The sequence below is a fragment of the Prenolepis imparis genome, unplaced genomic scaffold (assembly GCF_030444845.1).
Source record: "Prenolepis imparis isolate NDT839.2.m4 unplaced genomic scaffold, iyPreImpa1.0 SCAF_6, whole genome shotgun sequence".
Lineage (NCBI taxonomy): Eukaryota > Metazoa > Arthropoda > Insecta > Hymenoptera > Formicidae > Prenolepis > Prenolepis imparis.
Genome location: NW_028141164.1, coordinates 6,225,416 through 6,240,842, shown reverse-complemented (window position 1 = coordinate 6,240,842; position 15,427 = coordinate 6,225,416). Strand labels below are relative to the sequence as shown.

The 15,427-nt window shown below is 33.1% G+C and overlaps 2 protein-coding genes across 4 annotated transcripts in view; one reads left to right on the top strand and one right to left on the bottom strand.

Annotated features, from left to right (window-relative positions):
• LOC145937683 (fatty acid CoA ligase Acsl3-like) overlaps window positions 1-6,291 on the top strand; it is a 37,968-nt gene extending 31,677 nt beyond the window's left edge. Inside the window, exon 10 of the transcript XR_014425606.1 lies at window positions 5,434-6,291. The gene's annotated coding sequence lies outside the window, so the exon portion shown is untranslated. The remainder of the gene's footprint in view (window positions 1-5,433) is intronic.
• LOC145937701 (uncharacterized) overlaps window positions 109-15,427 on the bottom strand; it is a 110,071-nt gene continuing 94,752 nt past the window's right edge. For 2 of the 3 annotated variants that reach the window (XM_083040976.1, XM_083040978.1), the window contains 2 exons: window positions 6,577-6,663; window positions 109-4,550 (listed from right to left, as the gene is read on the bottom strand). In XM_083040976.1, the coding sequence (XP_082897102.1) occupies window positions 4,405-4,550; window positions 6,577-6,663 (233 nt within the window). In that variant the 3' untranslated portion in view covers window positions 109-4,404. Of the gene's footprint in view, window positions 4,551-6,576; window positions 6,664-8,442; window positions 8,539-15,427 lie in introns of all 3 variants that reach the window. The other variant, XM_083040977.1, reaches the window with a different exon arrangement.

The following is a 15,427-nucleotide window of genomic DNA, read 5'->3' as shown; positions in this document are numbered from 1 at the left end:
AAAAATTAACTTTTGAATAATTTTTTCTGTATTCTCGATTATGTCACAAGATGATTGGTAATTTTCAAAAATTTCTTGTGATGATTTTGCTTTGATTGATGATTTTTAAAAGGCGTTTTTTATTTTTCTCAACATATATACATTTAATTTATTTAATCTATTTAGTCAAATATAGGATAAAGAAACGTGATAGAAAAATTCGGTACGATATAATAATTTATTCATTACAAATGCACAAATGAAGAAATAGTACGTCATTAATACATATAGCGATCTATCGAATTGGTCATTTGCAGGTGTAGTATCGCACGGCATATTTTCCTACTTTCGATAGAAATACAAACTATCAAGTGTATACAATCGTATTTAGTGCCGCGCGCGCGCGTTTGATACACAATAATACTATATTTAAGGTCTGTAAAAGACGCGCTTGTGCGCTTTGCAGACGCGTCGAGTTCTCTCTTTTGTTCTCGACAATTACAAAATACATATGTCTAAAGTCCACGATGGTGGATTGCACGCGCGAGGAACATTCAATTGATTCATGTGCGAGGTCACCGGTCGTGTCAAGCCTCTTCGACGCGGACAGTCCACTCGAATTAATTAATAATTCCACTAGTAACGATCGGATCTCCTTCATTATCTCGATTGATTAAAATTCAATTACAAGAAACTACATATTTATTATTCACACAATTACAACGACTATATAAATGGAAATTTTCATTTATTTAAATATAGATATACAATTATGAAGAGTTAAAATATTTACTCTTGAATAAATTGGCTCTCTTGATGAGTTAACGTAAACTTTTCCTCTAGTTCATTTCGGATTAAAATATATAATATCTATAAGAATAATTTATTATTCGGATAAAAATTTACATTATAATTTACATCGGCTGTAAATATTATGGATGAGAAAACGAGTGTGTCAATAAATCACGTCCCTTTCCATATCTGATGGCGAATAAACCGTGCATTGATCGTCGTGTATTTTTACAAATAACATAGACATAATGCAGAGAGAAGTTTATTCCCATTTTTATTATATTTCGTCGACTGACAACCGGTCGCGCTTCGCACTCATCAAATTCTTCTAACGCGTTATCTATACAACATTTTTTTTACTCACATCACAACAATATATAGAACTCTCTAACTCCTAATACATTAGAATTTCCTGAAGCTGTATATGTTGATTATTGGTGGTCTCTTTTTCGAATTGTGTTATATTTATATATTTCTCACATAAGAAACTTTTCCATAACTATATATGGCAAATTTAAAATTAATTTTTCTATGAAAAGGGCAGACAATTATCATTTATCGTAAACTTTTAGCTTTCAACAAATATCTTTATATAATTACGTAAAATTTCTCAATCTTTAAAAAACAAGGCTTCGGGAAAACTCTCTGCTCTAACAATAAATACCCATTGCTCTCTAATAGTTTCTCTAGAAATCTTCGGATCGAGGATAATCTTAATTCAGAAGTATATTCTAGTTTGGTCAGAATTCTTATACACATTATACTGAATGAACCGTAGCCTCGAGATTACATATCTAAAGTACTCCATTAATTACGTAGATGCGGTGAAATCTCAGTTATATCTAGTGATAGTATACATCTATATACGCTAGAGAAAGTCGTTTGGACGTATCCGACATTTGTGAAAAGGAAAAAAAAAAGAAAATACTTGTTTGAAGTAAAAATTACACGTTCAAAGTGGCTCTAAATTCTCGACGCTTCTTTTTAGATGTGAAAATTTCCGTAAAACTTTACGTTCACTTAACTTATCGCGTTAATAAACTTAACTTGCACTTTGGAAAATTGTTGTCGAAAATTATATTCTCTTTAATATCACGTTAAATGTTTTGTTGAGCGAACGAGAATTTTTATTCGCGCGTGCACTCAAGTATTAAAATTTTATTTCAAGATCGATTTAAAAGATAGTATTTGCAGACATCGCAATTTATATGCGTGTGTTAAGTCATTAATTTTTTCTTAAATAATTAAATAAAATATTTCTTTTCTGACTTTAATAATTTATAAATTTTCTTTCCTTTCGGATATATTCTAAAGGCCTGTGTCCATGATCCGAGAATTCGGTCCGAGTTCTCGATTCAAGTTCTCGAATAGAAATAGATTGAAAAAAAGTTATATAAAAGAACAGCACGGTTAAAATTGATTCGGAGATTATTCGTGTATATATTCGTTTTTATAGAAAGCTATTTTATAGAAAATGTTTCACGCGGAAATGCCAAAGAAAATATCGTCGGTTGCGAAAGGCCCAATAATATGAAGTGCTATCGAAGTATCGATCGAAGCAGGAAAGTGTATGAGAGAACGATCTCTGAAGGGGTTAAACGATTTTCTCAAGTTACCGGATAAAAAGAGGAAGAACGCGAGATTGAAATTTTATCGTAACGTGATAACGTTACGATATAAATGGATATCGGGGCGCGAAAAAAGCAGAGATAACAAAGTTAATTATGGTAAATGACGCGAGTAATTGACGCGAAAGAATTATCCAGTCTAATATAAAGTTTAGAAGCGCTCGTGCGCCTTAAAAAACACGTAAAAACTCATATTTAGAGTTTTATATCTGTGAAAAAAAAAAAAAAAAGATAGATTTTTCGATAATTGTTAGCTTTTCGAAGAGACTTGAAGCTCTGGTTTATAATTTATGGCACGATAAAGAATCAAATCGTGCGATCCGCGCGAACGCTCGTAATAGTCGTAAATCACTGCAGTTTCACTCGAAGCGAGAATTTTCTGCTTGGGAGCACTCTGATGAGACACTTTTATTTGTCCCGAGCTAAAGCATTGAATGAGTAACGAAAACGACATTCCGGCCGATAGCATTCGTGATCGGAACACCTAATACAATTGCTTAAAAGGCATTAAGTATATTGCAAATATATATAAAATATATATTAATTATTAGATTCAGATAGATTCGTTCAACGTGAAGAATATAATATTCAAATTGCTATATATTTTTTATATTTATTTTTCGAAAAATATTAATAAATTATGCTTGTGATAAAAATGGCTGAATTAAATAGGAATCGATAAAATTAGCGTAAGAATCGGAAGTGCATTTTATAAAGTTTGCAATGATGATCTGCAACGCAGTAAAACTATATTTTTCAAAATTGATGATATTCTACAGTCATTGAATTTTTTTTCGATCTTATTTTATTTCTATTCTCGTTTTATTTTAGCTCTCACATCTGACTCACGAACGTTAATCGAGAATTTGTACAAAAAAATGAGAGCTTTTTTCACTGATGAATGAAGAATACATATTAAAGTCACAATTTTTGTTCGACATTTAATTTTCAAAAATTACGCATATGTTTTAATAAATATCAATTGATTTTAGGGCGTGTCTATTTCTGGCAGTTAAATTGCCTAACACATAATTATCCTTTAGTGCGCTTTAACTAGCTAGCGATCGTTGTGTCGTCTTTTAAAAACATCGTTTTAACTGTTAGGAAATTCTTTCGAAGATACGTACGAATAAGACTAATGGTCCATCGACTACACTCTCGTATACATACATACACCACTATATAGATACAAAGCCTGGATGTTGTGTTTAGAAGAAATCACAATTTATTGAACCTCAGAGAGTACTACTACTTACGGTACTTTTCTCGAATAGCTATAACGTATTACAGATCCGTGTAACATTACGTTGTTGTCCTCAATTTGGGTAGAAGTTTTCGTTAAATCCTTAAGTCTTTAAGACAATCTCTCCCTATCTCGAAAATCTTTACTCCTTGTCAGTGTGCGTAATGGTGCGAAATGTATTCTCTCTTTCAGGAAAAGCCTATCCCATAACGCGTAATATCAGCTAGGCTATTTCGCGAACGAGAATGTATTCCATAAAGAGGAGGAAAACAGAATGATAAAATTTTACGTTCAAAGGAGAATCGATATTTTCTTATAAATAAGTATAAATCTCGTTCGATAATGCGCGCAAGAGATAATCTTTCTCTGCATTTTATATTTAATTTTGATTGCTCTAATCCCGATTATATACTTTTAAACTTTATTTATAAATAAAAAATTTTTTATCTCTTTGCTTTTTAATTGATTGCTTTTTTAAAGAGGAGATACAATTCAAGATTTTCAATTTTGAGGCGCGTATAAATTTGTATCCACGTTGTATTTATGTTAATGCAGCATATACATACTTTGTATTCGTTTCGTCATATTCCATGACTTTCGTACGACTTTCAGAGGCTTTTCCTTTGTAACAGAGTATGTAAGAATTCAGACGGTGATGTAGTAAGCCCGCGGCTTGCCCCTCGATGTGGTTGGACTGAACAGTATTCCTGGTGTCGTCGGGCTAAATGACCAGGATGCCCACGAAGGCGGCGGAAACATACGTCAGGACGTGTAGTATCCCTCGTGCCGCTTGCGACACTTTTCACGAGCGATGTAGCATAACGCTATGGTGATGAGGATCGCTATGGTGATCCCCATGCCTATGCTGATCCATATGATCTCCTCATTTATGCCACTGTAGCCTTTCCCTGGAACCACACGCTGAATTTATCTCGCAACTATATTATACTTTTTTACATGCATTTTATTATATATTCTGATGTGATTCAAATGATATTCTTTCCTTACTTTCCTAGCGAATAGAGGAAATTTTTAGATAAGTTTTTCTGTGTATGTATGTATTATATATGGCGTATCGTAAAATTTTGTGGCATTCGTAAAAAGGATGAATTTTAGGAATTCTATTATTTTGAGAAAAACATTACATTGGTATCGTCATAAAAATTAGAGTGATAATGTTTTTATAATAATATTTTTACCATAATCTAAGAATAAAAAGAAAGCTTAATTGGCATGCAAGGAAACATGATTTACGAAGACTTTATTCTTTAAGCCCATGTATTGTTTCCATTTTCATAGTCATGTCTCGCTTCAAAACTTTTACGTTTATAAGTCTACTATTCCTAAGCTACTTTATAATTTGTCGTTCTATGAAACCTAGTTTTCCGCTTGTCATAACAAGTAAGCCTATCTCGTTTTAAAATAAACTCATAGAAGATCGATTTAGAAAAATATTCAAGTATGAATTTGTGGAAGATCAATTTAAAAAGATTTAAGAAGCGTAGCGTAAGCTTCTTCAATCTGATCTCAAGATCTCCCTATATACAAACTCATTTTAAACGTGAGTTATGAATACTGTTCGCGTAGAGAGTTGTTTCTTGATGAAATAATACAGCGTTTTTACGTCAAGTTTCATAAAGCGAAAATGTCACATTTGTTTCAGCTGCGATAATTTTATTTTGTTAAAAGATTAAAATTTTATATTTTTGCATAAATCTTATTGTCTAAAAATCTTATTATCTAAAAACAATTTATGCAAATTATGCGTTTTAATATTCTGAATCTTCACAGAGATCGGTGAGTCATGTCGAAGTAAAATTCGAAGCAAATACTTGGAGAAAATATAATCGTAAGTAAATACTGAAAACCGAGGCGACATAGAAAATTGTATTGGTAAATTATGAGTGAAAGAGAGAAAGAGGGCATCATTGCCAGCTGGCCCAGAGTCAGCATATTCGTAAGTCATCTATTAGATCCGGTAAACATTAGCACAATTTCGGTCGCGTTATTGATTTCAATTTTATATGTCGCTGCCAAAAGTGTGACTTGTATTTAACTATTTACTTTAGGATTCATGTCATGCAATAGATGGTCTATCCTCCAAGAGAATAGAAAGTTCACAGAAAATCTTGTCTCTTAGTCCAGTTGTCTGACGTTATAGTGGCGTAATAATATTATAGTATTGTGTGTGAAGTATGTTCAATTTTCTGTATCAATTCAGTTTACATTTGATTCTTTGATATCTCTTCTTTGGCAAGAATAAATGTAAAATGTGAAATTTATTATATATAAATAATAACTTTATTTTATGTAATATATGAGATATCTCGCACGTATATATAGAAAAATTATACATTATAGAAAAATATCTTATGTAATCAAAGCACATTAACAATTAACGCAGCCAAGCATTGAAAGGAATAAAATGACATTTCAAATAACAATTAATAATTTTGCAAGCAGTTCAATTATATATCTATAATAATAAAACAGTTTTAATACGACATAGGAAAACATGAAAAGAAACAACATTAATATACGCATCCTCTTTTTTTCTCGAAAGGACTTCAATTCACGTTCAAAAAAAAAAAAAAAAAATTATTAAATCAAAAATAAAATAAATTATACTGAAATAATATTTAAAAAAATTTTCTATATATCACATGCGATATATAGAAATAATATTACGGTATATTGTATACAGGAAGAAAAGCCCTCTCGACTATTTGTTAACAGAATTACGCCACCAATTGCCAACAATGGTTTATTTCGCGCCACAATCATACCGAAGCAATTTCTATACTTCATTTACATTGATATGTATCACAAATTTTGCGTGCCCACAGAATATGTCATTATTAACATAAAAAATTGCTTTGGTGTCGACGTGGCCATCATATATACCTAATAGAACGATATCCACATCCATATTACCATTGTAGTGGGAGCTGTATATCCCGACTTTACCAGCGACTCGTCCACCGACCGGCATCTTTGTATCTTTTCTTCTCGATTTGTCACCTGGAACGGAAATTCTCTCACTTTTATTGCAGACGAGAGTTCAAAAGATACGGAACAGAACGCGTAGCAACGTTTCCCCTTCCTTCCTGCTTCCTATCTACTTCCACCTTTTTCATATTATGTATTTCAACTAATTTCTTTTCGCTCTTTGCTCTTTTGAGGATCTTTTTCTGTTATTATACGGCCCAATATATTTCTCCTTTTGAAAATTTTGCAGATCTTACATTTACATTAGATTACAATTATTAAAATGCACTCTACCTTGCCAACTCTCAATGTTATTTAGTACATTTTCTAAAAAATTAAATAATAGAACTCGTATTTTTTAGACCTTTATAAATTATGGGTCATATAAAACTGGTTTTTATTTTTGACATTTCAATGTATCATGTAGAAAAAAATTCATTACATATAAGACTATATTTTACTTACTTATGTATAAAATGCATGAAAATGTGAGAGTGTCAATAATTGTATTTACATATAATTTAAAAAAATTTCCATTTCAATGACAATGATATTCGTCAAATATTCGTCGTGTTCACATTTCAGTGCCACATTCGAGTTCCATTTCAAGGAAACGAGCGGAAGTCAGGGAATGACAAATAGAGTAAGCGAGGAAAGGCTCTTCACAAATCGGCTTTTTTCCACTCTGCTCGCTGTTAGATTATACCAACGGGATCATGAAGGTATTTTCTCAACACCTCTCCTTCTCAATGACAGTATAATTTGGAAAAGAAAATTATTCCATATTGAGAGGAGAGTTATTTATTTGTTAATTTTTGCGATTGTAAAAATACAAAAATGTATGAAACATATATATTTAAAAAATAATAAAAGCATTATAAAAATAAAATGATAATAATTTACAGTTAAATTCTCTCTAGAGATTTATTAATTAAATATTTATGTAAATTAATAGTAAGAGAATCATGTGAAAAGGCTGACATAAATATTATTTGACAAATGTATATGTCTAGATGCATGTTTTATCAAAATCTTCCTTTTTTAAATACTTTAGATGTAAAATTAAACATTTGTAATTTGGAAAGAAGATATTTCATATTTCACAGCGAAGATATAACGAAAGTACACACAAACTTTATCATAACTTTATTACTTTATCATTTTATTACTTTATCACTTTATTACTTTATTACTTTATCACTTTATCACTTCAAATATTTTTATTTTATTTTACAAGGAAATATGCATCTGTCTCTGTATACTATCTTTTTTTATTATCATCTCTTGCATCTTTAGATGGACGGTATCGTCTACGTAAAAATATATAAAGGTAAATCAGAAGTGATAAATCCTTGCCTATCAAATGATTTATCGTTTCTGCAATCTGACTTTTATTTATTGCTCGTGACTATTTATTATTTATCTCCGTCTAAGAGCAAACGTATTTAAGAATACGCATAGATTCCTTTTTTCCCATCGTTTCCTCAAATGCTCCTCCATCGGTGTCCCCAAATGACTGATGCTGTGATACACACAGGAGATAAATCAGGGACTGTAAAAGCTTCCTGATTTTCTTTAAATTTCTCGACGTGACTTTTGATTCCCGAGTTCTTTGCGCCGCTATCGAAAAGCTTTCTTAGAGCAACGACGAAGTTTGCGGCTCTGCGACGTCAGCATCGATCAAAGGATTTGCTTGTTGAAAGCAGCGCACCGAAGTGAGTCTACCGTGTGGAAGAAGGGTCGGAAGGAAGGGGTTTGTCACATCACCGCATTCTCTCATACGACCTAAAGAAGAGACGTCGTTATGTGTACCTCGTGGAGTCAAAAGTAGGATGCTTCAGGTGCATCTCTCTTCAACTCCGTCTAACCGCCCAACATTTTCCCCTTTGCGATTCGCGCACGGCCAAGCTGGAAAGCAATTTTCAATATCGCTTTATTGTAATACGTTTGCTCTGAATAAGTTCGCTCAGAATTGAACGAACACAATAACAGCGGAAATTACAACGACCGTCATTTACGATACAGCTATAGAAGGATAATTGTTATTGTAGAGCGTTTACTCTAATGCAAAATTGCTGTATTATAACTTTAATATATGCATACACACATGTGCGTATATATATGTAATTGCATTGTATTAATATACTGTATATTGTATTGTTATAATATATTGTACATTGTGTGTTATTAAACTAAATGAAAAAAATTTTTTTATATTTTTATCATAAAATATAAGAATTCCTATATTTTCTTATATTTTATACTTTATAAAATATAATAAAAGCAAGAAAGTGTAATACTCTTTGCATACAAAACGTTATTACTTTTGCTATTAAATAAAATTAGAATCCGCTATCGCGTACATACCGCAAAACATTTTTCTCTGATCTTTTCTCGCTGAAATTCACCAATATCTGATCTGAGCAAAGAATAAAGTGGAAGATGTAATCAAGCGTTCTAACGCGATCTCGTGTTCTTTCAAGCCGAACGCTTCTTTAAACACCACCGAAAGCGCTGCTTTTCTACGGAACAAAAAGATTATTGTGGATGACTCCCCGATTTATAATCTGTAAGGTTTCGCGGACACTTCTTCATTAATTGTGGAACCGGACTTTTTGATTTCAGTTGAAAAGCTAGCGAGAAGCTAGGAAAAAAAATGTGGTCTTTTTATTTGTATATATTAATATATATACAAAAAGAACAGGAGACAATATTGCAATCATAATTAAAACTGTTCATTAAAAATACTGAATGTTTACAAATTGCTGCAAAATATTTTCCACAACAATTTTTTTTACGAAACGATAAAAAACTTTGTACGCGATCAAAAAGATCCTCTTTTCGGGTTGTAAACTTTCTTGCATTTCTGAAAATTTCAGTGGAGAAAAAACCAGCGTATAGACCACCACCACGCAATTCTCTATCCTTTAAAGAGAAGTCGCACATCTAGATATTGATATCTTGAAAAAAAATAACGAAAAACATATCTAATTTGTCTTATTCTCCGTCCATACAGCAACGAGCTTTTTCATTAGCTTGTCGCGAATCAATTCCGACCTCGCTCGAAACTATCTCCGAGATTCGACTATAGCACAGGCGTCTTTGGAATCTCAGTTCTAAATTCTAGAATTCGAAATCCATTCCGGAATCTGTTGCGTCGTTCCAAAATTCAAGTTTCGACGAACACGCGCCTGAATTCGAACTCCTTTTGCATTATAACAAGGCGGAGCCTTCGACGAGCTTGATTCTTGAAACCAGGTAACAGACACCGCGGCGCGATTAATCCCTAGACGGTCTCCTTAATGAAGCTCCCCGCTTAAGTTATCAAATCAACAAGCTAGCTTCGTTATCCCGTCGCGAACACGCATCGCGCGGCCCTTTGTTTTCCACAATTAACGTGGATTCTCGTCAACAGGACGGACCGGTATTCATGAGCCGGGAGACGGATGCTCTCGTTGTGTCCCGCGAGCGTTTTACAGAGACGGCCGACTGTCACACAAATGCATACAGATGCAGATGATGTGGTAGCGGCCCTGTCGCTCTCGCGATTTCACGCGTCCGCAAATTAGTCCGCGATGAAATCCGTTCGCGGTTTATTAATTAACGACGGCGTCATTGTTTCTGGAAAGCTTCGTGGTGTGCGAATTCAACCCGGGCGGTCGACGCGATCAGCCAAGTCTCGCGGTCTCTCCGTCGCGGGAAATTGCATCGAGCGTTGGATGCCGTTATCGCTTCATCGTACGTGAGGTTCATCAAATTCACGCCATTATCCAATAAATATTTCACCTGATAGAATATTACTGAAACATAATTATCGAGCGAGAAATTACGACAAGGAAATGAAGAGTACAATGTCAAGAATTTTAAAAATCTCCAAGTATCGGTAAGAAAAAAATTTATATACACACGTCGCATTTATTGTATGTATTATTCTATCATGAAAAATGTGACTTTTATATATAGAATATGTTGTCATATTACCTAACACTATATCCGTGGAATATTAAATTATACAAATATTTTAATTATATATTTTTCAAATTTTTCTGTGTCACACAAGATATCAATTATAAACAGAATTCTTAAATTTTGTCGAATTATATAGGTCGTCTAAAATGAGTTCAAGGGAGAATATGTATGTTGCATAATATTCTTAAATTATTCTTCTGCTTTTATGAGTCCAAATTAGCATTTATCAAAGAAGCATCTCTTGCCCGGAGCAATTTCACCGTTATTTCATGTTTAATAAAAGTTAATTATTGAAACAGTGGCTGTTCCAATTAGCAAAATTAGTGAATACTTCATTGCTCGGAGTTACGGATGCTGCACGTTCTGCAATCTACGTCGATATTTAGCTTACAGCGGCAAGAGACGGTAAGAAATTATTCCGGAAAATGGAAATAAAATGTAGTTTGCTTATGATATGCAGCAGTATTGCGAGAGTTTTTTTTTATTTTTATTGTGCTGCATTTACATTCGTTAAAATATGCTAATAATTGTGCAACATCGAAGGTCTCCTGTTTAAATCTCTGCAAATTATTGAAGAAGGGCATTACCTGTCTATTATTCGTTTGCAAATATCGAAACGTAAAACTTGAATATCGTCCCGATAATAGACTTGTTAATTAACTGAATTTTATAAAAGCGAGCTTATATAATTCTAACCTTCAAACGAATTTAATTAGCCGAACTAGCATTTCTCTTTGTACGTCAAAGCACTTGTTTTCGAGTTATTCCGCGTTATTATTTTACCAAAGGCTTCGGCAATTACGATTCTTATTATTATTACTGACGGAGCTACAAAGTACGCTCGTATTTGTAGATCGCAACCTTTGTCTCGTTTATATGTATGTACACACACTGCATTTTGCGCAAGGGGGATTTAATAGTAACTGGGCTGCAGTTTGAAAATTAATTTGCATACAGAGTTCTATTCAGTTAAAGCTCGCATTTGATAATTCCTCGAGATTTTCACATAGTTTTGATAATATTATAATATCACAATCCACCTACACACACAATTCACCTACATACACACATTCACACAGATGTGCCAAGTTTACAGTTTTCGGAATGTTTTCTGGGAAAACGACGACGGCTACATTTTTCACGAGTGCTCGTTCTCTTTGTAATTAGTGACAGACGTTTTAATGTATTATCACGAGGATACAAAGAGATGACGAGGGTCTTTGTTTCCGCAAAGACGCGCGTCGTTAATGAGTGAACAGTATACGGCGGTTGTCTCCGCGTGCGACAGGGGATGAGAGCTTTTGTTCGCCGTTTGTTGCGTGCCCTCGCGAATGCAATCGACAACGCGCCTAACATTATTGTTCCACTCGTCAATGTCAATTGTCAACGATGAACCGCGTACGGGCTATTCACCATTCCTATTAACAGCGTATCTGCTCTTCGGTGTTTCTCTATGATTGATCGAGCGCGCGATTACTTGGCTCACGAATTCTGCATTAATTTTGACGTTTAATTTCTTTGATAAGACGTGAATGTCAAGCGAGCTTTCCGTTTAACGTGCACTCGTCGGAAACTTCATCCTGTTTATGAAGAATGTCTGAATAAGTAATATTTAAAAAAGTAATATTAAAAAAGAACTTTTACAAGATAATAACAAATACTTTTAAAAGAAAAGTATTATAGGATTTAAGCTTGATATTTCTTTCATCGTGAAGAAGAACGCGTGGGCATCTGCATGTTTGTTTAATTAATAATTTTTTAAATTTAAATTACAATATTAAAATAATTGTTTAGTGTTAATAATTTAATTTTAAAAAATTGTTATTAAAACAATGAAAATACTCTTATCTCCTATATATCAGTTTTTTTAATTAATTATTTTTTAAAGTTTCAAAAATGATGTAACAAAAATGATTTTGAAAATCTATCACGATGATAAGTAAAACATAGAAGTTTATTTTCAAATAAAAAAGAAAAGAAGAAAATAGATTACAACTTTAAAATCTTTTCTACTCTTGTTTATATTCAATGTACCCCTTGTATCTTAAACTCACACAACAATGGACTTTATATCACACACAAGCTAGCAAAAGGATATAGATACTAACTTAATCGTATATCGAGCGCCATTTACGTTCGTTCCACGTCTATTTCGTGTAAATAATAAATCTCCAGGATCCTCGCTGTTGCTAAAAGGGAATGGCTTTATGCTTTAATGCAATTGGCTTAATGCTTTAATGCAATTACATCTATTGCCACGACAATTTATCCGGTTCTATAAATTATAAATCAATTTTTCAAAAAATGTATAATTTGAAAAATGCTGTGTGATATTTCTAATTTTTTTGTTTATTAAATTTTTTTCGCAGATAAATGTGATAAAGATCTCTCTTATTATATAAGGAATATATGAATAAATGTATGAATAAATAAATATACATATACGAGTAGATGAATGTTATATTTTTAATCTTCTCTTAATTATATATATTTTGTTTATATATAAAAATATTATGTATTTACTAGATGTATCTTGCACGCGAATATTTCATGATGGTATAAGCCATAAATATGCAAACGCATGAAAATATGCGTCTAGATGCAATTTCGTTAATAATTTTGTTAATAATGTTACGTTTAATCTCTTACTGGATAACAAGATGATAGAGCAAGTATTTACGACGCGCTCTTGGACGTGGCACAGCGTGCATAAACAAGACATTATCTCCAGATATTCTCAAAGCACGTACTCTTAAACTTTTCTGTTTAACTACAAGCGGATAACTTTGGGTACGTTCCGTTTCACGCATATGCGCGCATTTACCTATAGTACACGTTACGTTTACTATAGAAAATGCGCGCATATGTGTGAAACGGAACGCACCTTCTGAGTCTCTCGGCACCACGGTGACTAGAGAGAATTATAGTTTTATTGTTTGCGATTAAACAAAAGAACTTTGCGCGAAATGATTTGTCTGAATAAAATAAGATTTTGCTGGTATAAAATGTCAAGTATGTACTGAGGACGCAAAAAAATATTTTTTTTTATGAGAATGTAAAAACGTGAGAAAAATTAATAAAAAATAGGTGTAAAACAGAGTAGTCAATTTTCTCTTATTTTTGTATGCGCGAGAAAATTTAGTTTGTTTGACATTTGAATAAAGATGAAACAACAGCAATGTCCTTGTTATTCAAGTAGTATCTCGTGTTAATGAGAGAGAGGGAAAAACATACACATACGTACGATATATATACGTATTATACGAACACTAGAGCCAGTCGTTAAGGGATGAGTGCCGAAATAGTATCGCAGGAGTGACTGTGAGTATATCGCGTCAAGCGAGAGAAATATATTACATATATATAAAATTATAATTAATTGATTTTACTGTTCAATGTCTTGCTTCCAGATATTATTTTCTTGAAAAGTAAAGATATTATTTTACAATAATTATTCATTAAATGCACAAAAGGCATCGACAAACCGAATATGACTGTCGACCAGGAGAGAGAGAGATACATTTCTTTCTGTAACGAATCTGTTGATGAGTTTGGAGGTAATCTTGCTCTTTAGCGAATATTAAATCGAACTCGTTAAAGATATTAAATTATCAACGATATCAAGAGAGATATCTGATCGTAACAATGGAGTAATGTTGCAGCGGTTGGAAAATTTCCGCTTACACTCTATAATGTAATGTAGTTAACTTTCGTATTCCTGATAGAATGAATTAGCAGTAATTCTCTCAATACTATCATCCACGTCGAATCGTTAACAAAGCACATATATACTTTCTTTCTCTCTCTTCTCTATTTTTCTCCCTCTCTTTCACATATACCGATAAAAACTTTTTCCAATACCATGTTCGTCGTATATAAATGGACTACATGTGGAGAAAACCGCAATAATTCGTTTTATTTTTACACCGAACTATCCTGGAACGTTAACGGTTTCGCGAATATACGCTCCCAAAGTCTCGGCGGAATTCGCTGCAAAAAGTTCAACGAATGTGTAATTTCGTTTGATCGGAAAATATTTTTGCTAAACCAGAAATAATTTCGCTCGTTGCGCTAATATTGATTTCAATTCGCAATTTCGGCGAGTCAACGCGTTGATTCATTTTTCATTCATTACAATCGGGGGAAAATGGATATATGTATATTTATATTTATTAAATATTTCACTAAAATGCGATATCAAAGTTCAATCACGAGCAAGCGAAATTGAACTGTCGCGTGTATATCTAATATTTTTTTTTTATACATACGCGAGAACAAAGAGATAAACGTTATTAAAATTCGACAAAGTCGACGTATAAATCTCTTGTAAATACACGCGGCAAAGATAAAGCCAGTTTGCGATAACACGAGCAAACGCGATTTTCTGTGACACGACATAGTATTTTTAATTTCAGATACCTACATCGAAATGAAGCGGTTTTGTAAAATTGAATAATAATATCCAGCGGTTTCTCTGTTATGCAAATCTAGTACGCAGTGTATCGAACAAAGTATGGTATGTGTCGCAAAGTTATTCGCGCGACCTGTCACAAAGTAAATACCTTGATAAACGCCTCGGCCAACGTCAACGGGAGTTGGCTAAATAAAGTTAAAAACTCAGCGTTAGAAAAATCATATCCCGTGCGTGCACGCGCATATATACAAAAGTTAATTATCGAACTTTGGAACATCCGACATTTGCTCGTCCGCGAGCATAAATGATCCGCAATTGAATCGATCCTGCATCACGTTCGAATCATCACGTTCGGCTAAAAGTGTTCGAAGCTCCGCTATTATTCCAGAGGTGTTAACATCAATCTAAGAAACA